The sequence below is a fragment of the Mya arenaria genome, chromosome 5 (assembly GCF_026914265.1).
Source record: "Mya arenaria isolate MELC-2E11 chromosome 5, ASM2691426v1".
Taxonomy (NCBI): domain Eukaryota; kingdom Metazoa; phylum Mollusca; class Bivalvia; order Myida; family Myidae; genus Mya; species Mya arenaria.
The window spans coordinates 47,269,157-47,295,376 of record NC_069126.1 but is presented as its reverse complement, the minus strand read 5'-3'; the positions used below and the strand labels follow the sequence as shown (position 1 = coordinate 47,295,376).

General features: G+C 38.6%; 2 protein-coding genes across 4 annotated transcripts in view; one reads left to right on the top strand and one right to left on the bottom strand.

Moving 5' to 3' along the window:
- Positions 1–241: 241 nt before the first annotated feature.
- Positions 242–9,226, bottom strand: LOC128233906 (prefoldin subunit 5-like). The gene is made up of 5 exons (XM_052947782.1): positions 9,096–9,226; positions 7,457–7,591; positions 5,697–5,771; positions 1,385–1,490; positions 242–379 (listed from the first exon to the last, which is right to left on the bottom strand). The coding sequence occupies exons 1-5, from the start codon at positions 9,165–9,167 to the stop codon at positions 309–311; spliced, it is 459 nt and encodes a 152-aa protein (XP_052803742.1). The 5' UTR covers positions 9,168–9,226; the 3' UTR covers positions 242–308.
- A 3,420-nt stretch (positions 9,227–12,646) lies between these two features.
- Positions 12,647–26,220, top strand: part of LOC128234851 (xylulose kinase-like) — a 60,142-nt gene continuing 46,568 nt past the window's right edge. For all 3 annotated transcript variants that reach the window (XR_008261054.1, XR_008261053.1, XM_052949395.1), the window contains exons 1-8: positions 12,647–12,702; positions 13,669–13,751; positions 14,216–14,285; positions 17,075–17,155; positions 17,728–17,814; positions 21,819–21,911; positions 23,813–23,914; positions 24,636–24,767. Coding sequence is in view for 1 of the 3 variants with exons in the window: in XM_052949395.1 (XP_052805355.1) it covers positions 12,661–12,702; positions 13,669–13,751; positions 14,216–14,285; positions 17,075–17,155; positions 17,728–17,814; positions 21,819–21,911; positions 23,813–23,914; positions 24,636–24,767 (690 nt within the window). In the remaining 2 variants the exon portion in view is untranslated. The remainder of the gene's footprint in view (positions 12,703–13,668; positions 13,752–14,215; positions 14,286–17,074; positions 17,156–17,727; positions 17,815–21,818; positions 21,912–23,812; positions 23,915–24,635; positions 24,768–26,220) is intronic.

Sequence of the window (26,220 nt, the reverse complement as noted above, 5' to 3'; positions counted from 1 at the left end):
CATACATAACTCAATAAAAATATTTATAGCCAGAGTTATGGGAGCATTCTCAACAATTATTTAAGTCAGAGCTACACACATGAGTGGTGTCACCACAAGGTATCATAGGAGTGTCTGATATGGTTATAAGAGAAGTTCATGAGATGCGGGTGAAATGTTTGAACATTTCAATCCAGTTTATATTATTGAAAAGGTTCCCAAAAGGATGTTTGTCAAAAACATTATAAAAATATAACAACGATTGTGTTAGAAATGAGGATTTATTAGTATAATTATTACATAAAAATGAGCTAACACGCGAGGGAGATTCACGTCTTGGTGGTCACGCCCTGGGCTTGGATCTGGGCCTGAATCTTCATCTGCATGATCTCAGTCACCACTGAAACAGAGAGAATGGTGTAAAGGTACAAGTGACAGAGAGAGAGCTATCATGGATCAAGTCTGTGGCCATAAACTTGGGCTTGGAATTAGTGGGAAGATTGTCTCTTTTATGTGCATAACTCAACAATAGAATACTTATATTGGCACTGCACAGCACATGTGCATATGATTGCCAGCAAAATATCTTGAACATCTGTTAGTTACAGGACAAAGAGTTTTTGTCAGTACTATTAATGATAACAAGGTCATTGCGACATCTTCACATACAAACTAGGAAAGCCTTACAATAATATATTAAAACTTGCTGAGCAGAACTGTGTCTTAGGAGACAGTCAACAACATCAGTACAAGTAAACTCATTTAGATACATAGATATGTGACAAAATGACAAAACCCTGACACTAAGATAAAATCATATTACTCCTAAAATTAACTAAGATCTTTATTGAAATGGGTCCTCGATGTAAAGAGATTACATGAAGAGCCATTATACATATGAAATCCCTTTTGTACCATACTGGAGAATGCTATCTATGTTTGGGTTCATTAATCAATTCACATATGGGAACATTATTAACTGGTAGACAGAGCTCATACCGTGGTATAGTAGTAGGCAGATAAATTTCAGCAACATTTCAAAATACACACACAACCAATCAAAGCTCTCCTTTACAATATGGTACAACACAGTTACTGCAGCCAACCCTCGTGACTGAACGTATGCATAACTTGAACTTTGAGTTCCCTGTGTATAATTCCAATCACTTGTTTAGTGGGTGCAGTCCCTATAAGTTATTACTTATATCTCTTTTCAGTTTACATAATCTGTATTATCACCACAATAAACTACTACACTATCATGACTGCACACTTTATATAGCAGACAAGAACTCTGTAGTGACAGTACAAGTAATATGGACATTGTTTTGAGCATAAGCAAACTACAAACTTGTTGTGTCCTGTCAATAATTTCCTATACACAACTGTTTTATCACTGCTTTACCTTGCTTCATTTTATATTTCTCCTGTACAACAGGCTGGACTTTCTCGATCTGTTTAGTGATGTAATCTATTCTGCGCTTGAAGTACTCCTTTGCAGCTTTCACACTCTGCAACATAAAAGCATAATGAAAATAAAAGCATAGATCTAAAATCAGACTCAAAGATCTTTGGCACATATCATGTATGAGCCGCAACGCAAGGTTTTGGGCTTTCGGACATAACAATTACAAATGAAATTTTCATAGATAAACAAGGCAGTCCAAAGAACGGCTATATCTTCCGCCGTTGTTTTTTAGTATATTTTGTTTTTCTCGCAACCCGACTGGTACGGAGAATCTGACCAAAATTGTACACAACCACTGGTCAAGAGTGGGAATATAGGAAATACAAATTGTTTGATTGGTAACCTAAATGTTCTTGGATATATAAAACATATCATAAAAGGATATTTGTTAAAGTTATTCATATTGTGTGTAGTGTAGGTAAGATCAATTTCAAGGTTATTTTGGCTAAAACAAGCATGTGTACTCTGACCTTTAAATGTCAGATGTGACCTTGACCTTTGAGGTATGGAACCGGGTCAAGGTCAATGCACATCATCTCAATGAGGACAACATTTGTACCAAGTTATATGGTAATCCATCAAATAATGCATAAGTAAGTTATAGCGTGGACATAATCATGTGTACTCTCGACCTTTAAATGTCTCGTGTGACCTTGACCTTTGAGGTATGGACCCGAGTCAAGGTCACTGCACATCCTCTCAATGAGGAAAACATTTGTACCAAATAATATGGTAATCCATCAATGCATAAGTAAGTTATAGCGGGGACACAAGCATGTGTACTCTGACCTTTAAATGTCTCGTGTGACCTTGGCCTTTGAGGTGTGGACCCGGGTCAAGGTCACTGCACATCGTCTCAATAAGGACAACATTTGTACCAAGTAATATGGTAATCCATCAATGCATAAGTAAGTTATAGACCAGACACGATATGTTACTGACAGACAGACGGACGGACAGACAGAATGACAGATGGACAAAGTGCATTCCTATAATCCCCCCCCACTCCGTGGCGGGGGATTAAAAATAATGATTTTTTCTATGTAAATAAGTTTCTTCCGAACTTCTTGGATTTAAAGGATTGTCATTGGCGCATCATTTTCTCAACTATTATGGCCATTAGTTTACTTTTATTTCCATAGCAAACATGGATTTCATCCGGACTTATTTTGACTGCAATTATAGTATGTACTTAAAAAAGACCTTATGGATTAAAAATACATAAAAGAATCATCTTTTTAATATTCTTATAGATTGCGTATTAGAAAAACAACTTAAATTATAAGCTAGTTGTAATATTGATACATTAAAGTTTCACGTAATTTTAATTATAAAATGTACTTTTGCAGTCATTGAAATTAGAATTTCGGATGTACAAGGGGGAATTCTTATACTATTGCATGGAATCATATTTTTGAACAAGCCCTGCTATATAAAATTCAGAATTTGAGCAAGGCCGAAAGACATTTTACCAGTGCAGGGCTTGCGGGCTTGTGCTAATTTCGACCACTGCTTTTGTAATGACGTCACGTGTGTGTCATAAAATTTAGTGTTCTAAATGTGCAATCAACAGTCTATCTTGAAAATATGTATCTTTTGCAATGTAATTGATATGATAATGAATTTTTCAGTATTGCTTCCTGAAATGTCATTTAATTAAAATTCTCAATAAAATAATAAAAGCCAATGTATGTTGAAAGCTAGGGTTAGGGTTAACACTCGATGAAGCTCGAATAGTAAAAGCTGAAAAAAATGCCAAAATAATGTCATAAATTTGTAAAAGGTCTATTATTGAAGAGGAATGAAAAAATAATAAATTATTTAAAAAAACAAGAGGCCCAAGAGGGCCTATGCTCTACTGGCATGGCTCTTGTGGCATTTTCAATTCAGAGCATGTATGTATGGGTAATAGGCAACAAATATATAGTTCACTTTTTGTGTTTGAGTTAGTTGAAAACGTTGCACGTTCAACATCTGAGGACAGAAAGTGTTGTAAGCAGATTAGTTGCATGAACTATTTTAATATGTGCCAAGTTAAAAGGTCAAAGTCAAGGACACAATTGATGCTCGTTTGCAAAACTGTGCACATGGTCAAAATTTCATTGCTGTAGCTTTAAAAATTAAAAAGGTGGGGCCAGCTTTTGCCCAAGGGGCATAATTTCAAATGTTTTGCTAGACGGTCATCATATGATGCTCAACAACAAATATCAAAGGTATGGGCCTTGTGGTTTGAAACAAGAAGATTTTGAAAATATTTCTTAAATGAGTCTCTAGGAAACTTGTGACCCCCGGGGCAGTGCCAGTTTTGACCCAAGGGGCATAATTTGAACAACCATGGTAGTGGACCACTAAATAAAGCCTTGTTCAAAATAGCAAGGATCTGCATAGCTGTTTCAGACAAAAAGATTTTTAACATTTCCCAATTTAAGTATACATACCAAACCTGTGAACCCTGGGCGTGGCCAGTTATGACCCCAGTGGCATAATTTGAACAAACATGTACAAGCAATTGTGATTTTACATGTAAACTTGGGTAAAAAAGACTTCGCTCATGTAGACTTGGCTAAAAATAGACTTAGCTAAATCTAGCATTTTTTTATACTTTCAAGGCCATTAATCTAAGCATGCATGAGCGGATCTGGCTGGTTTTCAAAAGGAACCGATCTTTAATGGATATCTAAATACTGTACAAGTTTCATCGAGATACAATCAAAACAGAACACTGTATCGTGTTAACAAGCAATTGTTTACACAATAGCATATTTTAAACTATCAAGGCCCATAATCTAGGCATGCATGGGCGGATCTGGCTGGTTTTCAAAAGGAACCAAGCTCTAATAGATATCTAGATACTGTACAAGTTTCATCAAGATACAATCAAAACTGAAGACTGTATTGTGTTCACAAGCAATTGTTTACAGAATCACTGATTTTTTATACTTTCAAGGCCCATAATCTAGGCATGCGTGGGCTGGTTTTCGAAAGGAACTGAGCTCTAATGGAATCTGGGAAAATGTAAACAAAGTTTTTAATTGTATGAAGTTCCTGGGCGCAAGTGTTATTCAATTATTGATTAGAAACCATTTTTAAGCTCAAGGTCATCATGACCTTGACCTTTGACCTACTGATCACAAAATCATTAGGGATCATCTACATGACCAACTTGCATACCAAGTATTTAGTTTCTGGGTGCAAGCGTTCTTTAGTTACTGAGCGGTAACAGTTTCTTCACCTCAAGGTCACGGTGACCTTGACCATTGACCTACTGCTCTAAAAATCAATGGGGGTCATCTACTAGCCAAGTATGAAGATCCTGGATGCGTTCTTTATTTATTGAGCGGAAACAAAGTGTGACGTACAGACTGGTGTACTGACTGACTGACTAACGGACTGATCACAAAATCAACATGGGCATCTACTAAATATAACCAACTTGCAGACCAAGTATGAAGTTCTTGGGTGCAAGCGTTCGTTAAATACTGAGTGGTAACTGTTTCTTCACCGCAAGGTTACGCCGACCTTGACCTAGTGATCTCAAAATCAATAGGGGTCATCTACTAGTCATGACCAATTAGCATATAAAGTATGAAGTTTCTGGGTGCAAGCGTTTTTTAGTTATTGAGCGGAAACCATTTTATCACCACAAGGTCACGGTGACCTTGACCTTTGACCTACTGATCTCAAAATCAATAGGAGTCATCTTCTAGTCATGACCAACTAGCAAACCAAGTAGTAAGTTCCTGGGTAAAAGCGTTCTTTAGTAATTGAGCAGAAACCATTTTTAAACTTAAGGTCACTGCCTACATATCGTTTTTTACCTGAAGGTAACCTTGACCTTTGACCTTTTGATCTCAAAATCAATAGGGGTCATCTACTAGTCATGAATAACTATCATTCCAAGTACGAAGTTCCTGGACCCAAAGGATCTTTAGTTATTGAGCAGAAACCGTTTCTTCATCTCAAGGTCATGTCGACCTTGACCTTTGACCTAGTGATCAATAGGGGTCATCTACTAGTCATGACCAACAAGCATACCAAGTATGAAGTTCCTGGGTCGAAGCGTTCTATAGTTATTGAGCAGAAACAAAATGTGACGTACAGACTGACTGACAGGGCAAAAACAATATGTCTCCCCATAAATGGGGGAGACATAAAAAAAGTTCAAGTCACAACATGATTAAGCTAGTACTGTTTACCCATGATGGCATGGATGTTGAAAAAAATGCCATAAAAAATCACTGGTACTGACCATGTCTACGTAGTATCCAGTGCCGATGTCCACTAGTACATTCTCAACATCACTCAGCTGTCCGGGCACATACATCTGTACACAGCTCAGGAAAGTAAATTGTTATCATAAAATTTGAGACACGGACAGTGTTAAACGCATGTTCCAGGATTTCTTACATTCAGACGATTCAAAATCAAACTGTATCAACAAACACAAGTAAAACAGTTTTCGTAGATTTGTCAGTGGCTCTAAAACTGTTACCATTAATGTCAGACAGCAAAATATTGAATAACAAATTCAAAGAATGTTTCTAGAAAAAGTTAAAAGATTGTAAATACTGTGAAATCATTAATGTTCATGGGGCATTAATGTTCGTGGTTTTCGTGGGTAGGGTGATCCACGAATTTAAGATCCCACGAAATATAGATCCTTAATTTCAACTGCCATGTTATGTACCTTTTTATTCGTTACAGAAGTCGCAGTATCCAGCGTTTATACCTGCCTCACTGTATATTTTACTATCATTGTTTTGTTAATAAATTATATTTGCCTTTAACAAATAATAAATCAAATCAATTAATTGTGTTTTATGAACCAAATGACAGAAGCACGTGTTTAAACGTGTGCTGTTAATGAAAATCTCCAGGTGCATGATGAGTGTCGGTATTTGATTTTTTTTCTTCAATGAAATAACTAATCGATTACATTGGAGGTTACTGAGCACCCAACGTGACAAAGTACAAAACAACGCGTTCAATATATTTATTAAACAAAAACGTGTGAATAAAAATTGAAATGATCTTGTTTACTCAATTATACGCACCTTTTCGGTGTTTCCAAAGTTTGCAAAATTCTTAATTGGTATTCAATGGCTTCCCCTATCTGTATTTATGATCAGGGTACATATTCTTTTATGACCTTAATTCCCAATTATATCGATAATTGACATGGGTATATGCACTAATTGGCATCTTATACCACTTTAGCGAGTGTCAGAAACCCTGTGACGTAGAAAACGGAAATCACGGGCCAGCGCGTGGAGATTATGCAGAAGATCTAGGACGATCGCATATTCGATTTTTTTTTCAAAAATGAAAAACCACGAATTCAAGTACCCACGAAATTGTATTTTTTCGGCAAACCACGAAATTTCATGCCAACCAATATAAATGATTTCACAGTAACATTAAAGGGACGCGCTTATGTTTTTGGACCAAAATTAGATTTCCCAGTAATTTATATGAAAACATTTATTTTATCATTATTTTACTCTAAAATACAGAAATTGGGGAAAAATACAATTAAATTACAAATAAATATTTTGGTTTTAGTGGTGGGCCAACCCATTTTGTGAAACTAAAAAAGAAAAGAAAAAGAAAACCGACGCCAGAACCACTAAGCCACAAGAACTACCACTACACAACTAAATGGATATTTTGACCATTTCAAAGTACATTGATAAAATCACATGATAATGTCCATCTAGCAATCAATCATGCTACAACGAATCGCTGAATGCCAATAGTAACAGTATTCAAAATTGTGGTCTTCTAAGACAATATTTGAGCAAATATCAACATTTGCTGAAGGGTTCTAGCTGTCAGTATCTTAGTTTTAACACTCCTAATGATTTGCCACTCTTTATTTTGTAATACAAATTTTGTTTTCTTAAAACGTGCATTTTACAATCCATGAGCAAGTCCCTTTAAGAAAAAAGAGGCAGGAAGAACTTTTTCACCCCCTTCAGGATCAAAATGTATTTTCGTATTAAAGGATACAGATGATGTGAGGGGCACGAGAATGTCATTGCCTTTACTCTCTGGTCCAACTTTGTTCAGGCTCTCCTGGGACTCGACATACTTTCCCTGGGCATGCTTCAACTGCTGGAGTGAGTTCGTGAAAAACTCAATCTCCTGAAATAGCATGATGCATGGTTATATTTGTTTCATGTAAACATGTGAATTTGATGAGTAATTGACTTGTACTATTACTATATAAATTCTACATGGCTGCGAGCAAGATCCACAGTAGCCCACTTGCAACAGATTTTATGGTAAAGATCTTTGAAAAATATAGTAGTTCAGTCAGCTGTTATGAAACAGTACTGTTAAGAGTAAACTTGACAGTTTGTGCATTTTTGTGCACTACTGGTGCACGAGATAGTTACACTTTCAATAACAGCAGAAGCCTATAACTTAATATGTTGAACTTCATAAACAAAGTTCATGGAATGTGTAAACATATTCTTTGACTAAGTTAAAGGCAAACAAGACACATGTGTCACAAGTTTTGTAGTGTGTGTGGGTAACATGCCTTTTCTGCCCATTTTGGAGAAAAGACCCTAGACCCAAAAAACAATCGCTTTACATAAAAAAATTGGAAGTTTTACAATTAAAATAACAAGCTTTTCTGTCTCTTGCAATTGAGCAAATTATGTAAAATATCAGTTTTTCTCCCCGTTCCAAAGACCTGAAATGGCTGAAATATCACTCTGTGAGTATAAATATCTATTGCAATACATCATGACAGTAAAATATTGCATTCTGATATCTGAATGTGATGAAAACATTTCTGAATTCAATAATACCCAAAACTTAACATCACACAATTCATGAGGATGTTGAACGAACCATTACCGTAAAAAATAATCGGACCCGTGGATACTATAGAAAAGGGCCTGGGTAAGAACCAGTTGCCTGGTTAGCAAAGTTGGTTTGAGCTTTGTGATGGTGTTCCGACAGTTTTAAAAGGCAAGAGTTCCTTGATCTGCCTGAAAAGTTAATGGGGGAGACATAGTGATATGTGTGGACTTTGGGTAAGAACCAGCTGCCGGGTTAGCTCAGTTGATGAGATCCCTGTGCTATTGTTTTGGCGGTCATGGGATTGAGACCCTTACCAGTGTTGGTATCATGTGAACACAACATGACCCAGTGGATATCGCTGATTGACTGGGACCAGACGTGGAAATTGGGGTATGTATGTAGTAGACACAGAACCAGGACACCAGTCTGACAAGTTAAACGTTGTAGAAGTAACCAGTTCATTATGAATGGTAGGTGTTAATTACTGATTTGTATCGCTATCCATTGAATTAAATATATGTAAAATACAACACCGGGCACACTTTTCCTTACAGTTACAGGAGTAGTGTTTCAGGAATTCTAATGATCTTTAACTTGTTCAATTTCAGACCCCTTTATTTTAATTTGAGCCCATTATATCTAATAGTTGCGAACTCATTACAATACTTAATGAATGCATAAAGAATTCGGAATTCATACTTCATTATGAATTCAATAACTTGAATAAGCGTCTTTCAACATCGATGAGGCCCAAATACAAAACTGAAGTACCTCTTCGACAAAGGCTTAAAATAACATATACATTTGACTAAAATATTACAAGCAATAAAATTACCTCCTGAAGCTGTTGATTCAGGGCATTTAACTGAGGAACTGGTAACTGGCTTATATCAATTTGTTGCGACATGTTTTCGTTAGTAATAAATCAGAGTCAATGGAACGCTCCCACTAACTTCGGCCGTCAAACATAAGCATGTGACCAAACGAATCAATGGTATGTTAAAAGGCTTTTTTTCAATGATATTGTTTGCAAAAGTTCGAGAATAAAAATAAAATAATTAAATACATTTTATAAACACAGTAATCTTGAAAGCAGCACGCTGAAGCACAACCAAGCACTTCATGCGCTCAACAAACCACTTCAGTACTGCAGCTCAACCCAACCCTCACGTTTCAACTCAACCCACCATTGATGCTGCTGCTCGCCCTACTGTTCGTGCTGCAGTTCAACCGACTGCTAACGTTGCAGCTTAACCCAACATTCACGTTGCAGTTCAACCCAACGCTCAAGTTGCAGTGCAAACATTGCAGTTGAACCTCCGCTTACGAAACAGGTGAATCCCACTGCTCACGTTGCCGTCCAATCCTACGTACACTCACTCTATATACATGTACGTAGTTCAACCGACCCCTACTGATACAGTTCAACCCACCGCTTACATTGCAGTTCAACCCACCACTCACGTTACAGTTCAATCCACCGCTCACGTTTCAGTTTAATTAACCCACCACTCACGCTACAATTCAACACACCGCTCACGTTTCAGTTCAACCCACCACTCAAGTTACAGTTCAACCCACCTCTCACGCTACAGTTCAACCCACCAGTCACGCTACATTTCAACCCACCGCTCACGTTTCAGTTTAATTAACCCACCACTCACGCTACAGTTCAACCCACCGCTCACGTTTCAGTTCAACCCACCACTCAAATTACAGTTCAACCCACCTCTCACGCTACATTACAATCCACCGCTCACGTTGCAGTTCAACCCACCACTTACGCTACAGTTCAACCCACCTCTCACGCTACAGTTCAACCCACCGCTCACGTTTCAGTTCAACCCACCACTAACGCTACAGTTCAACCCGCCGCTCACGTTTCAGTTCAACTCACCAAAAATGCTACAGTTCAACCCACCGATCACGCTACAGTTCAACCCACCGCTCACGTTTTAGTTCAACCCACCACTAACGTTACAGTTCCACCCACCGCTCACGTTTCAGTTCAAGCCACCGCACACGTTTCAGTTCAACCCACCGATCACGCTACAGTTCAACCCAACACTCACGCTACAGTTCAAACCTTCGCTCATGCTTCAGTTAACTTCACTACTCACCGAGTCTTAAACCACAACTCAAAACACCTCGAACGCTGACATTAATCCACCACCCATGATGCAAATCAACCAACCATTCACGCTTCTAGTTAACCCACCATTATAGCTGCAATTCAACGAACAAATTACTGCAACTCAACACAGTCTAACTTTCTGGCGCTGTACAACAACAAACCACTCACGCTGCAGATCAACCCATCCCTTACTCCGGCTAAACCCACATGTCACTCTGCATCTTAATTCAAACACCACGCTGCAACTTAACCTACCCCTTTAAATATCAAAAAGGCACTCACGCTTCAGCTCACGTTATGCAGCTCAAAACACCAATAAGGTTGCGGCTTAATCCACCACCAATGTTATAGCTCATTACACTACATACTGCATATCCATACACCACTAGCGTACGTATCAGCTTAAGACACAACTCACATATTGTACATGCTGCAGTTCAACCCAACACTCACTCAACCCAACATTCACTCAACTCATCACTCACTCATTAACCCATAAAACAAACTGCATCCAATCACTCACTTAAGCTGACCCCCAACACCGACGCCCGCAGCTCAACCACACACTCACTGAAACTCTCTAAGTGCACATTACTCCACACTCAAAAGTGAATGATGATTATATCACAACTGATGCTGCAATTCATACATGAAGTTCTTCTGCAGCTTAGCCGGATACACATGCTACGGTATTCAACAATCCACTCACAAGAACTCAACAATTCACTAACTGCAAATCAGCCATTCACTGATGCTGCAAGTCAACATACATATCACTGCAGCTCAACTTACATGTAGCTAAATCTCAACCTGCAGCTAAACCCATAACACTGCAGCTAAACTATGATATGTACATGCTGCAGCTAAACCACCCAGTCGTACGTGTTGCAGCTTAATCAATTACCCAAGCTGTTATTAAAGTATCCACTCACTGCAGCTTATTCCTCTTCTCATGCTGCCGTTCAACCCTCCACTACCTGCAGACCAATCCTTTCATCGTGCTGCAGCTCACCATTCCACTTTCTGCAGCTTAACCCAACATTTATGCTGCAGCTAACCCACCACACGTTCTTCAGCTCAACACTTAACTTATGCTGTACCTCAACCCTCCAATCGTGTTGTATCTCAACCCACCATTCAGGCTGCAACTCCACCAGCCACTCAACCACCACTCATGCTACAGTTCACCCCACTACTAACTGCAGCTCAACCGTTCAACAGTGTTGTAGCTCATCAATCCACTTAATGCATCACACTCCATTATTCATGTTACGGCTCAATTAACCACTCCGTGCAGATCAACCCAACACTTATGCTGCAGGTCCACATTCCACACACGATGCAACTCAACCAACGGCTCAAAGCGGCTTTTCCGCCATTTATTCTGCAGCTCACCCCCACTCAGCAGCTTAATCATTGCCTCATGTTACAACTCAACCAACCATCAAGATGCTGTTCAGCAGGCAACTCGCCTTGCAACACATAATACTCACGCTGCAAGCACTCATACTTTAGTGCACTGGAGTTTGCACCTTCACTCACGATATAATTCTCCACCACTCCTTACTCACATTAAAACAGCACTCACGCATCATCTCAACCCGTCACTCATTGCAGCTCAATCCAAAACTAGCGGTGCTGTTCTTCATCACTTGCGTTAAAACTGGACCTCACAATTTCATTGCACGTCTCACCCCAACACCCACGTTGCAGCTAATCCTTTACATGTTTCTTAATATGAAAAAGGATGTGTTCCAATGAACAGGAGTTCATACATGTATATACATGTACATTGTTGTACATGAAGCGATAAAATTGGTAAAATTATATCAGTTTCCGAATGATTATTCTTTCGTTCATAGCATATATAGCACAGGGTTTGCTCTAGGATAAAATACAGTCTATGAAACGAATCGGACGAAATAACAGCAGCATTTAAAGCTGGTATTGATAATAATGCTAAATGTTCATACAAAATACATCACGGTAAAGAACAAATGGTTGTTCAATAGCGCATTTACTTTGCTTCTCGCTAAGAAACAATAGTGTTGTAGTCTTGGAGCAAACTATTGGTTAAACACAATTAAAAAAAATCTTGGTAATGCGCTTATGTCATATATCATCCTCACCAAAACGTTTTGTGTGCTTTAATGTCAGTCCCACGAAAGAATCCATCGACTTTTGTAAGGGGATGTAACTGCGTAGGGAAAATCGCGATTATTTATCGTTTCGTTGTTTTGACGTGTGTAGTATCCGCCTAGCAGAAATGTCAGACCTTTTTCTTGGGTTCGATTTCAGCACACAGCAGGTATTCTATCGGGCTAAAGTAGAAGAGCATGTTTAAATGTTTTCTTTGCAATTTCGTGAAATCAAAGATGTTGCATGACACGTTGCTGCCAGTACATTTTAAGATGTTGTTGACTTTCCTGAGCGAAAGGTTACGTTACACTATTATTGAAATGAACCGTCGCTCCAGATTTGGAACGTGGGGAGAGTTGCACGGGGGAAGAGTGGGCAAAAATAGAATATTTAAAACGTGAATAAAAAGTATATGAATGGTTTACTAAATAAAATTGATTGTGATTCCTGAGAAGACTTAACAATTATATTATTTTGTGATTGTTCAAGATTACCCCTTTGGTATTTGCCATTTATAAATTTTCATATTACAATTACTTGCAAAAGGACTCCGTTCTGCCCCTCTTAGGTCTCATTTCACATACAATCAACCACATGAGCTATAATGACCCATGCAGGATAAACACATCTAAACATAATACCTTGTGTTTTTGGGAAATTAATCAAGTCCATTTTTTTTTAATTTGTCTGTCAAAGGGGCCATCTATCACTTAAAGTAAAGTGATAGCCCTGTACATGTAAGCCACTCAAATTTATGTTTTGGGGTACATTTATTCTTCACATGTACACTCAATATTTTGCAATTTGTTTGAGTTATGGCCCTTGAACTATAATATATGTTTGGCCTTCTACATGTAGCTAAGCCTACATAAAATTATACATGTATATAATTATTCATCACATCAAAGTGTTGTTAAAATAAATTCTATTCTTATGGGACATTTGAGTTTTCTTACATTTACATAGTATGAATTATGTTAGCTTCAAAACTCTTAAATATTTGTTAAAATTACCTCCTTTTTGTGCACTTAGTAGTCTTGCAAAACAGCTTGGGGTGTTACAGACATTTTAGAATATGGTTCTAGTGTCATGGTGGTGTTCATGCACATTTGTTTTTTTATATTATTCGTTACAGATCAAGGTGATAGCTGTGGATGGTGATCTGAATGTGAAGTATGATGAGCATGTCAAGTTTGACACCGACCTCCCAGAGTTTGGGTATGGGTTTAATGTCTGGCTTTGTTCCTTGTGCCCGGATCTTGGGTGATGTTAGGCTACTAGGCTTGTTCCTGTGTTGTTGTAATCGAAGGCTCATCTTATCAATGCATCTATCATATGAATGCTTTAAACAAAATAAAAGATAACTGCAATTCCTCTTCTAAAAGATAACTGCAATTCCTCTTCTGGTTCAACCTATCATGTACTATACTTGTAGTCTTAATTACATCTCTGAAATGCCATCATGTACATCAACTTGGGTCATTGTTTAATGAACACATTTTTATTTTTATTTATTCTTGGTAGAATATTCTTTTTAAAGTCACATCAGTCAAAACATGATACAATGCAGTCAATTTGGCCAGTCAATCTTCAGTAACCTTGAGTTAATCAGCATTATTTTTGGAGTTGTAGTATTACAGTGTTCATGTATAGTGATATATGTATCTATTCTGTATGTGTAGGACAGAGAATGGTGCCCATATCCACGCAGACAAGATTACAGTGACAGCCCCCACGGTCATGTGGGTGAAGGTCAGTTGTGATCCACTAATGTCTTATACCGTATATAACTCTAACTGTGAGTCCTATTTGAGCTAGTTATTACAGCCAGTGTGTTATCAGGAGAGGAAATGAGAGGTCAGCCGAGGCTTCAAGATTGTATAGTAACAGTATGGTACGTGTGAATCTTGCACTACCAAGATAGTACTCTGCTGATAAACTCAAGTTCGACCTTTACCGGCTTTAGGCTAATCAAGTATTAATTCAAGATACCAGGGCCCATATTACAGAAGCATCTTAAGATAATTTTAAGATATGTTAACTTAATAAGAGTAAAATTTTAAATTGTATCAAAAAAACTAAATCTTCTTAATTTAACTCCCCATATTTTAAATGTAGAATGAACATTAAGCATAAAACTTTCTACCTGTGGTAAAAAAAAGATAACTTAAGGTACAATTTTAACTTAAGATTGTAAAATTTGTTCTGTAATATCACCAAATTTCTTTATATCCAGAAATTTATGTATTCTTGTATGGCACAGTAGTTAAATAAAACACAGATTAAACAACAATATCAAACACAAATATTGTTTAGCCTTCTCTTTGAAAAGAAGTTAAGTTTTAAGTATATGGACTATAGCAATTTTCAAAAACAAAAGCAAAGAAAACCTAACATAGTCAAATATTGGCCCTGCATTAGTGGAGTACTCAGACTCAATGTGTTATTGAATGTAGGCCCTGCATGAGTGGAGTACTCAGACTCAATGTGTTATTGAACATAGGCCCTGCAAAAGTGGAGTACTCAGACTCAATGTGTTATTGAATGTAGGCCCTGCATTAGTGGAGTACTCAGACCCAATGTGTTATTGAATGTAGGCCCTGCATGAGTGGAGTACTCAGACCCAATGTGTTATTGAATGTAGGCCCTGCATGAGTGGAGTACTCAGACTCAATGTGTTATTGAATGTAGGCCCTGCATGAGTGGAGTACTCAGACTCAATGTGTTATTGAATGTAGGCCCTGCATGAGTGGAGTACACAGACTCAATGTGTTATTGAATGTAGGCCCTGCATTAGTGGAGTACACAGACCCAATGTGTTATTGAATGTAGGCCCTGCATGAGTGGAGTACTCAGACCCAATGTGTTATTGAATGTAGGCCCTGCATGAGTGGAGTACTCAGACTCAATGTGTTATTGAATGTAGACCCTGCATGAGTGGAGTACTCAGACTCAATGTGTTATTGAATGTAGACCCTGCATGAGTGGAATACTCAGACTCAATGTGTTATTGAATGTAGGCCCTGCATGAGTGGAGTACTCGGACTCAATGTGTTATTGAATGTAGACCCTGCATGAGTGGAGTACTCAGACTCAATGTGTTATTGAATGTAGACCCTGCATGAGTGGAATACTCAGACTCAATGTGTTATTGAATGTAGACCCTGCATGAGTGGAGTACTCAGACTCAATGTGTTATTGAATGTAGACCCTGCATGAGTGGAGTACTCAGACTCAATGTGTTATTGAATGTAGACCCTGCATGAGTGGAGTACTCAGACTCAATGTGTTATTGAATGTAGACCCTGCATGAGTGGAGTACTCAGACTCAATGTGTTATTGAATGTAGACCCTGCATGAGTGGAGTACTCAGACTCAATGTGTTATTGAATGTAGACCCTGCATGAGTGGAGTACTCAGACTCAATGTGTTTTTGAATGTAGGCCCTGCATGAGTGGAGTACTCAGACTCAACGTCTTATTGAATGTAGGCCCTGCATTGGTGGAGTACACAGACTCAACGTGTTATTGAATGTAGGCCCTGCATTGGTGGAGTACTCAGACTCAACGTGTTATTGAATGTAGGCCCTGCATTGGTGGAGTACTCAGACTCAACGTGTTATTGAATGTAGGCCCTGCATTGGTGGAGTACACAGACTCAACGTGTTATTGAATGTAGGCCCTGCATTGGTGGAGTACTCAGACTCAACGTGTTATTGAATGTAGACCCTGCATGAGTGGAGTACACAGACTCAACGTGTTATTGAATGTAGACCCTGCATGAGTGGAGTACACAGACTCAACGTGTTATTGAATGTAGACCCTGCATGAGTGGAGTACTCAGACTCAACGTGTTATTGAATGTAGACCCTGCATTGGTGGAGTACTCAGACTCAATGGTTATTGAATGTAGGCCCTGCATTGGTGGAATACTCAGACTCAACGTGTTATTGAATGTAGGCCCTGCATTGGTGGAGTACACAGACTCAATGGTTATTGAATGTAGGCCCTGCATTGGTGGAGTACTCAGACTCAATGGTTATTGAATGTAGGCCCTGCATTGGTGGAGTACTCAGACTCAACGTGTTATTGAATGTAGGCCCTGCATTGGTGGAGTACTCAGACTCAACGTGTTATTGAATGTAGGCCCTGCATTGGTGGAGTACACAGACTCAACGTGTTATTGCATATAGACCCTGCATTGGTGGAGTACTCAGACTCAATGGTTATTGAATGTAGGCCCTGCATTGGTGGAGTACTCAGACTCAACGTGTTATTGAATGTAGGCCCTGCATTGGTGGAGTACACAGACTCAACGTGTTATTGAATATAGACCCTGCATTAGTGGAGTACACAGACTCAATGTGTTATTGAATGCATTAGTGGAGTACTCAGACTCAAGGTGTTTTTGAATATAGGCCCTGCATAAATGTCTGCTTGATGTTCTCTCTTTCTTTTGTTTGCATCTCACACTGAAAATAGATTGCATATTGCATCAGATGTCAGAGGTACAAGCAATTACAACACATTCAAATTTTACAGGCCCTGGACTTGTTGCTGGATAAGATGAAGAATGCTGGTTTTGACTTCTCCAGAGTAGCTGCCATGTCAGGAGATGGACAGGTATTAAGTCATGCGGTTGATGTGTTTAAATGTCATAGTACTTTGGTAAAATAGTTCTTCTAGTATGTGGCTTCAATCTCTATCAATAAATTTAAGTTTATAATATGTGTCTTTTCCCACAAGCCTGGTCAAAATTAACAGAAGTAAAAGATGAAAGACACTTGTGAAACATTTGCTAATTTAACACTGCAATCTGGAAACATAAAACAACACATATAATAGAGTTTTGGGTCAGGTAACTTCTATCAGATTAATCTTTCTCTGAGTGTTGCAATTGTAATTGTTTTCGAGGTATTACCATAGCCTTGGCATTGTTGTTGGCAGTTTGATTGGCATACAAAACATTTTATGGTGGCCATAACTGGGAAATAGTTCAAGAAATCCAAATGAACTTTAGGACACCATCATGTTGCCTAAGACAATGCACACAAGTACAGCAAGGCCCATAGCTTTGGCCCCTTTTTCAACTAATTGACAACTGACATGCTTTGGCGTTCGTTCTACAGAGCTCTTTTTGTTACATAGAGTACCTATGTGTTGGTATTTACAGCCGAGTTCATTTACTATTACAGCAACACGGCAGTGTATATTGGAAGAAGGGAGCAAGGTCAATATTACAGAATCTTTCTGCAGACAAATCCATGTACGATCAGTTGAAGGTGAGTAATATTGAATTGGTATGCCCCCCTTCGAAGAAGAGGGGTATATTGCTTTGCACAGGCATGTCGGTCGGTCGGTCGGTCCGTCGGTAGACCAAAGCTTGTCCGAGTGATAACTCAACAATTCCTGGACGTATGGTCATCAAACTTCACATGAAGGTTGGGCCTGACCAGTAGATGACCCCTATTGATTTTGGGGGTCATCGGGTCAAAGGTCAAGGTCACAGTGACCTTTAATGGTAAAATAATTTTAAAGCTTGTCCGAGTGATAACTCAACAATGCCTGCACCCATGGCCCTCAAACTTGACATGGAGGTTGGGCCTGACCAGTAGATGACCCCTTTTGTTTTGGGGGGGTCATCAGGACAAAGGTCAAGGTCACAGTGACCTTTAATGGTAAAATAATTTTAAAGCTTGTCCGAGTGATAACTCAACAATGCCTGCACCCATGGCCCTCAAACTTGACTTGGAGGTTGGGCCTGACCAGTAGCTGACCCCTATTGTTTTTGGGGCTCATCGGGTCAAAGGTCAAGTTCACAGTGACCTTGAATGGTAAAAAGTTGTCCAAGTGATAACTCAACAATGCTGGCACCCATGGCCCTCATAATTGAATTGGAGGTTGGGCCTGACCAGTAGATGACCCCTATTGTTTTGGAGGTCATCGGCCAAAGGTCAAGGTCACAGTGACCTTAAATGGTAAAAGGTTGTTCGAGATATAATTTGACAATGCCTGCACTCATAGCCCTCATAATTGAATTTGAGGTTGGGCCTGACCAGTAGAAGACCCCTATTGTTTTTGGGGGTCATCTGGCCAAAGGTCAAGGTCACAGTCACCTTGAATGGTTAAAGGTTTTCCGTGTGATAACTTGACAATGCCTGCACCCATGGCCCTCAAACTTGACTTGGAATTGGGCCTGACCAGTACATGACCCCTTTTGTTTTTGGGGGTCATCTGGCCAAAGGTCAAGGTCACAGTCACCTTGAATGGTCAAAGGTTGTCCGAGTGATAACTCGACAATGCCTGCACCCATGGCCCTCAAACTTGACTTGGGGAATTGGCCTGACCAGGAGATGACACCTATGGTTTTTGGGGGTGATCTGGCCAAAGGTCAAGGTCACAGTGACCTGGAATGGTAAAAGGTTGTCCGAGTGATAACTTGACAATGCCTGCACCCATGGCCCTCAAACTTGACTTGGAGGTTGGGCCTGGCCAGAAGATGGTCCCTATTGATTTTAGGGGTCATTGGGCTAAAGGTCAAGGTCACAGTGACCTGGAATGGTAAAAGATTATCCGAGTGATAACTCGACAATGCCTGCACCCATGGCCCTCAAACTTGACATGGAGGTTGGGCCTGACCAGTAGATGACCCCTATTGATTTTAGGGTCAAAGGTCAAGGTCACAGTGACCTTGAAAGCGAACTCGACAATTCCTGCACCTATGGTCATCAAACTTGACATGAAGGTTGGGCCTGCCCAGTAGATGACCCCTATCGACTTTGGGGGTCATCAGGCCAAGGTCAATGTCACAGTAACCTTTAACGCAAAAAAGTTAACAAATCTTCTCCCACTGATATCTCAACAATGCCTGAAATTATGATCATTAAACTTGCCATGGATGTTAAGCCTGACCAGTAGATCACCCTTATTTATTTTAGGATTCATAGACCCAAAGGTCAAGGTCGCAGTGATCTTCAATGGTAAAAGGTTGTCCGAGTAATAACTCAACAATGCCTGAACCCATGGCCTTCAAACTTGACTTGGAGTTGCATCTGACTTGTAGATGACCCCTTATGATTTAAGGGGTCAATGGGTCAAAGGTCAAGGTCACAGTGACCTTGAACGAAAAAAACTTGTCTGTGTGATAACTTGACAATGCCTGCATCCATGGCCCTCAAACTTGACATTTAGGTTTCTGGTGACCAGCTGATGACTCTGGATTTTGAGTTCATAGAGTCAAAGGTCATGGTCATAACACACTATATCCTCACACTTTAATGGTCATAATCTTAAAACTACCTTAACGGCAACAAATCAGCTGTCATTTCGGTCCATGCATATTTCATTCTATTGTCCATATAATCCTGACAACATGGCGCTCAGGGGGGGCATAATGTTTGACAAACATCTCTTGTTATACCCCCCAAAACAAAGTTTGGGGGGGGGTATACTGGAATCGGGTTGTCCGTCTGTCCGTCCGTTTTTTTTTGTCCGGGATTCATCTTTGTCGTTATTGAACAAATCTTTTTCAAACTTTCAGATATTAATGGCCATGATGTAAACTTGCGCCTCTGTGAAATTGGTACGGGTCACATGACCCTGACCAGAGTTATCTCCCCTTGATGTGTTAAAGTAGGCAAAATAAGCCCTGTCCGGGATTCATCTTTGTTATTATTCAACAAATCTTTATCAAACTTTCAGAAATTAATGGCCATGTTGTAAACTTTCGCCTCTGTGAATTTGGTACAGGTCACATGACCCTGACTGGAGTTATCTCCCCTTGATGTGTTAAAGTAGGCAAAATAAGCCCTGTCCGGGATTCATCTTTGTTATTATTCAACAAATCTTTATCAAACTTTCAGAAATTAATGGCCATGTTGTAAACTTTCGCCTCTGTGAATTTGGTACAGGTCACATGACCCTGACTGGAGTTATCTCCCCTTGTAGGCAAAATTAGCTTTGTCCGGCCTAACTCCAGGGCAAACAACCTAGACATGGAGGGGTGGGGGGTATTCGTTAGCCTATGGCTTACAGTTCTAGTTTAATATGGTTTTTTGTGTCGCCTGAAAAGACTACATATAGGGGTTACTTTTGTCGGCGGCGTCAGCGGCGGTGGCGGCGGCGTCCGCGTCCCATTTTCGCTTGTCCGGGGTATATCTCCTAAACTATTAGTGGTATCAACTTGAAACTTCATATGTAGATAGATCTAATTGAGGGCAAGTGCAGTGCACAAAAACTGTTACTCTTGCTTCCATATTTTTAGAGTTATTGCCCTTTGTTATTTTTCATGCTTAAAGTTTTGTCCGGGGCATATCTTGAAGAATATAAGAGTAATCAACTTAAAACTTCATATGTAGATAGATCTCATGGAGGGCAAGTGCAGTGCACAATAACAGTAACTCTTACTTTCTTAGTTTTAAAATTATTGCCTTTTGTTAATTTTCATGCTTAATGTTTTGTCCGGGGCATATCTTGAAGAATATAAGAGGTATCAACTTGAAACTTCATAGCTAGATAGATCTCATTGAGGGCAAGTGCAGTGCACAAGAACCGTTACTCTTGCTGCCATATTTTTAGAGTTATTGCCCTTTGTTAATTTTCTTGCTTAGGTTTTGTCCGTGGCATATCTCGTAAACTATAGGAGGTTTCAACCTGAAACTTATTCCGTAGGTATATCTGATTGAGGGTTCAAATGCCACCTACACTTGAAAGTTAAATGGCAACATCATTGTCTATAAATGAATAAAATGCCAATCTAACAGCTATAATGTCGACAGTTAATAATTCGTCAGGCGACACATCCGACTCGCGGAGTTCTAGTGTTAATTAAATATTATGGTAGTTTTGTCATTAAAGATAACATGAAAACACTTGTCTTAAGGAATAGCAGTTTTATAATTATTATAATGTAATATTACCGATTGTATCAGTCGTATGGTTAGCTCAGTGGTTAGCACACTCACTTCTCAATTAGGTGACCCATGTTTGATACCCGGCCTGGGCGCATGTGAGTCTGTTTTTTGTCACCAAGCCGGACAAGCGGGTTTCCTCCGAGTACTCTGGTTTCCAACACACTCTCATGTAACATTATGCCAGCGAGAGTGATTAATATAATATTATATTAAATTGTTTCACAATTTTTGTAAAATAAATCAGTCTAAGCCAATAACACAGAATTTATAACACCTTTCTTTACTCTCTCCCTTTCTAATGGTTCAGCTCTTGATGCTATTTAATGCTATATCTTTTAACCTTCCTGTTGATAGAATTTACATACCGCATACAGGACAGTTTTGCCATCCCTGAATCGCCTATATGGATGGATGCAAGCACCTCCTCCCATATCAAGACACTGGAAGGCGCAGTTGGCGGACCGCTGGTAATCTTGCATGACATTATAGCTCTTCTTTGCAAGGGACCTTATGCTGATATTATCATTATTATTATAATTATTCAGTGTTCTCAATAAGAACAATTTTGGAAAACTAAATGAATTTTCAGTAGAATAAGTAGAAGCTGGTCGTTTACTTTACTATTTGAGACGGTTCAACCAAAACTTATTGAGAACCCTGATTATTATTATAATTATTATTGCCTTTCATAGTTATAATGTAATCTTACATAATAAGCTACGCTCAAGACATCTGGTTAAACAGGTGTTAAATTTAATGCTTACTAATATTAGCAGCATACCTGGTAGCTTGAATTTGGCCACAAATTTGTTGATTTTCGTCTTGAACTAGACGTGACTCCTTTCAGCAAAGAAGAGTTTAAGATGCTTGGACTGCTTCAGGGTTCACACATACTTGTAAAGTACTTGAATTTTAGGCTGCTAATTGAGAAGTGCGTAAATTTGGAAAGAACACCTCAACACTATTTTATTTTATTTTTTTGCCTTCACATCTGCTTGCATAGTGCTTGTATTTTTGGAAATAGTCCTTAAATTTAACTGTTCTGCTCTTAATGAAGTGTCTGAAGTAAAAATGGTTCATCTTTACAAAAAAAGTTTGATCTTGCTGGTAAGTACTATAATCATAGCTTGCTACTATTGAGCTTTTGAAAATATGTGTGTTTTTTTCTAGGGCTGTAACGAGTACTCGAGTAATCGCAAGTCAAAGCAAAATATTCGACACAAATACCAGTGCTGAGATCGCTGGATCGCGATTCAAGTGCAAAATTTGATAAAAGAAAAAAACAAAATGATTTAATTAAATTCCAGCAAATATTGTGGCTGTTTTAAAAAAATAATATAATGCATTGTTTATCCGAAATGTCCGAATTACGTTACACTGACGCAACCGGAAGTTAATTCATACAGAGCTAGCATTAAATTCAGTGTGCGATGTTCGAATGGAGAATGCTTCTTGTCAAGGTTTTAAGGGAAAACATTGTTTTAGAAAGAATACAAATATAGAAATAAGCAATAAAAATTCAAAAAGCATTAAAGAAGTTATAAAGAAAAGATCTACATTATCAAAATAAAATGCGAAACTTATTTACAGCTATCATGTATTTTCGTCTGCAATTCAAAGTCTACATGGCATCCACATCTACAAAAACATCAAATCCAGCGCTATATAGAAATGACCAAGCATCCTATTCTTCTAAAATCTGGAAATATTTCCTCTTTGATGTAAAGGATGAAAAAAAAGTGAAAACTAAACAAAAATAGAGCTTTTGATTTATTTTTATTATTCATTTACTTTCAAATCATTATTCATTTACTTTCAAATTATGTATTGCTTTATAACCAAGTGAATCAGGAATCGATTCGTGGATCGCAAGTCAAAGATCGCAATTCAAATCAGATCACCTTTTGTCCGGCGATACACAGCCCTATTTTTTTTATAGTTTCTTATTTACGATAGTTCTTGAGAAATGAATAAAGGTCCATGAAATCTCCTTGACAACTCCTTGACTTATTGCCAGTCTGGCTGTATGAATCCTGTACTTACATGTATGTGTACACTAAGTAGGGGCTGGTGTTTTCCTCTCTAAAAGGTTCATTACAGTCATTCATTTTGAAGAAGTCTGTGGAAAATTAAGAATTCTAGCATGACCTTTACCCCAAGCAGGGCTAGAGTCCATAATTTTAAGAAAATCTCCTGTTATTATAAAATTTAATGAACAATCAAATTGATAATCTAAGTAGGGGTTCATATTGCATTTAAAGTAAGACAATGTATTATGAACTTCAAAATGATGTTTCCTCATCCATAGAAAAGGAATAAAATGTGTTTGATGGCTGTAAATTCATGTTTTCTTTTATTTCTTGGGTAGGAGCTGGCAAAAATAACCGGGTCAAGAGGGTTTGAGCGTTACACTGGATTACAGATCATGAAGATTGTTGAGACCAACAGAGAAGGCTACAATAATACCGAGGTGAGCTGCTGCTCTCTCAATAGTGGCAACATCGTCTCAGAGCTGTATTCATGTATTATCATTGTTGGATTTCTAAATGGTTGGAATAGTGCCCAAGGCAGTAACTGCTACTGTACTTGAAGAGATCACTTGCTGGAGGTTAACCAGTTTATCCAATGGATAATGCTTCTGTTTGCTTATGTTTATTTACAAAATAATCATATTATTGGTCAACTTATTGTTTGATTGACAACTGATGACGTGTCTGAGATATGCTGTGGCGGACTCATGCAAAAACCACAACTATTGACCTGAGCCGGTAATCATAAAACATCATATATCATTTCCTATCTTTTGACTTTGAACATGTGAGGAAATTGACTTAAGTTAAAATAATTACTTAAGATGTTTTATGAATACCAGCCGTTAACTCTAATATTCATATGAAATATTGAACATATGAATGACATTAAATATTGTGTGAATTATGACTCTGACTGAAATTGTTTAAGATACATGTATGCCCTTGACCTTGTATTGAATGTTAGAAGCAGACAAGCATTTCCTTCTGCTTGTGGTGCATATGGTGTTAACCATTTATTCAGAATGTTTATACTTACAATGTGTGCTTAGCACTGTGATCAATCTATTCTTCTATTAAGGTAGATACTAATCTACAGCACAAGCTGACATTTTGAAAATATTTTATAATCATATGCTCCTATCTTCCTCTATTCCTCAGCGTATATCTCTTGTGAGCAGTTTTGGGGCAAGCCTTCTCCTGGGTGACTATGCTCCCATAGACTACAGTGATGGCTCTGGGATGAACCTGCTGGACATCAACAAGAAAACATGGTCCTCAACATGCCTGGAGGTGGGTGGGTGCTGGGGCTAGGGGGTTGGAGGTGGGTGGGTGCTGGGGCTAGGGGGGGTGGAGGTGGGGGGGTGCTGGGGCTAGGGGGGTGGAGGTGGGTGGGTGCTGGGGCTAGGGGGGTGGAGGTAGGTGGGTGCTGGGGCTAGGGGGGTGGAGGTGGGTGGGTGCTGGGGCTAGGGGGGTGGAGGTGGGTGTATGCTGGAGCTAGGGGGGTTTGGTTGGGGTTTGGGGCATGTTAGTTTATTATTTTCGTCAGACAAAGTTATGCAGAGTTATGGCCCTTGATTTATTAAAAATATAGCTGTTGACGGAAAAAAATCTTGGTCCTCTGATAACTAAAGAAGTATCCATGCTAGGTTAATGAAACTTAGTATGTGGAAAGAGAGCAGTATGGAGATTATGCATGTTAGTTTATTTTTTATGTCAGACAAGGTAATGCAGAGCTATTGCCCTTGACATTAGAAATATAGCCAATATGGTCCTGTGATAACTCAAGAAGTATCAAAGATAGGTTCATGAAACTCAGTATGTGAATAGAGGGCAATACGTCGAAAGTAGACATGGGTGATCTGGTAGGTTTTACGGCTACAACTGTTGCATTTTGATGGAAAAGTTTACTGTAAATGCCATTAGTTCACTATTACATGGGCTGGAGATTCTCTTAAGACACGCTCATCCTTTTCACAAGGCTTTAAAACGGTAGGGGACACTTAGCGCCAAGCCCACTGCCCTTGTTTTAACTAAGAAGTAATTGGTTTAAATAGATTTTTAAACGAAATAATCATACTTCCACTATTACTTTCATAAAATAGTTTAATTGAAAACTAAATTATATTCAATTGCCGAAAAGGGAGGTAATAAGGCAATTAGTATTGACAGATTTATTTGGCGACTTTTCACTAAACCTCTGAATATGGATTACCTTCATACTTTTTTAACAATGCAATGAAACTATTTTGTTGAATGTGGAAACACAAATGATATGAAGTACAACTTTAGAAATATAACAGAAAAAATCTTTACTCTTGCACTGTACTCAACACCTTCATTTCTCCAATCCAATTAAGTTCTAAAAAACAACAATGTATTCTATGGTGTTTTACTTATATGGAATAATATGGAAATGGAGTTTAAAAGAAAATTAATAGCCAAACAACTTTAATGGAATTTGTTCTATTTTTTTAAAAAGGAGAAAAGAAACAAATGTGAGAATGATTGACTTATAGTTTATAAACAAAATAAATTTACATGTAATTATTTAGTATCAACAAAAGCAATTTAGAAGCAATGCATAAAACGTTGAGTTCTGCTTCAAGATGAATAAATCAATATGATCTGGCAATTACTGGTGCTATTGAAAATAAAACCCTCTTTGGAAACCAAGCAACTTGGTGAAAATCGGCTGATTTTAGCGCGGAAAACAGGATACATACTTGGTGGTATTTTGTTATTT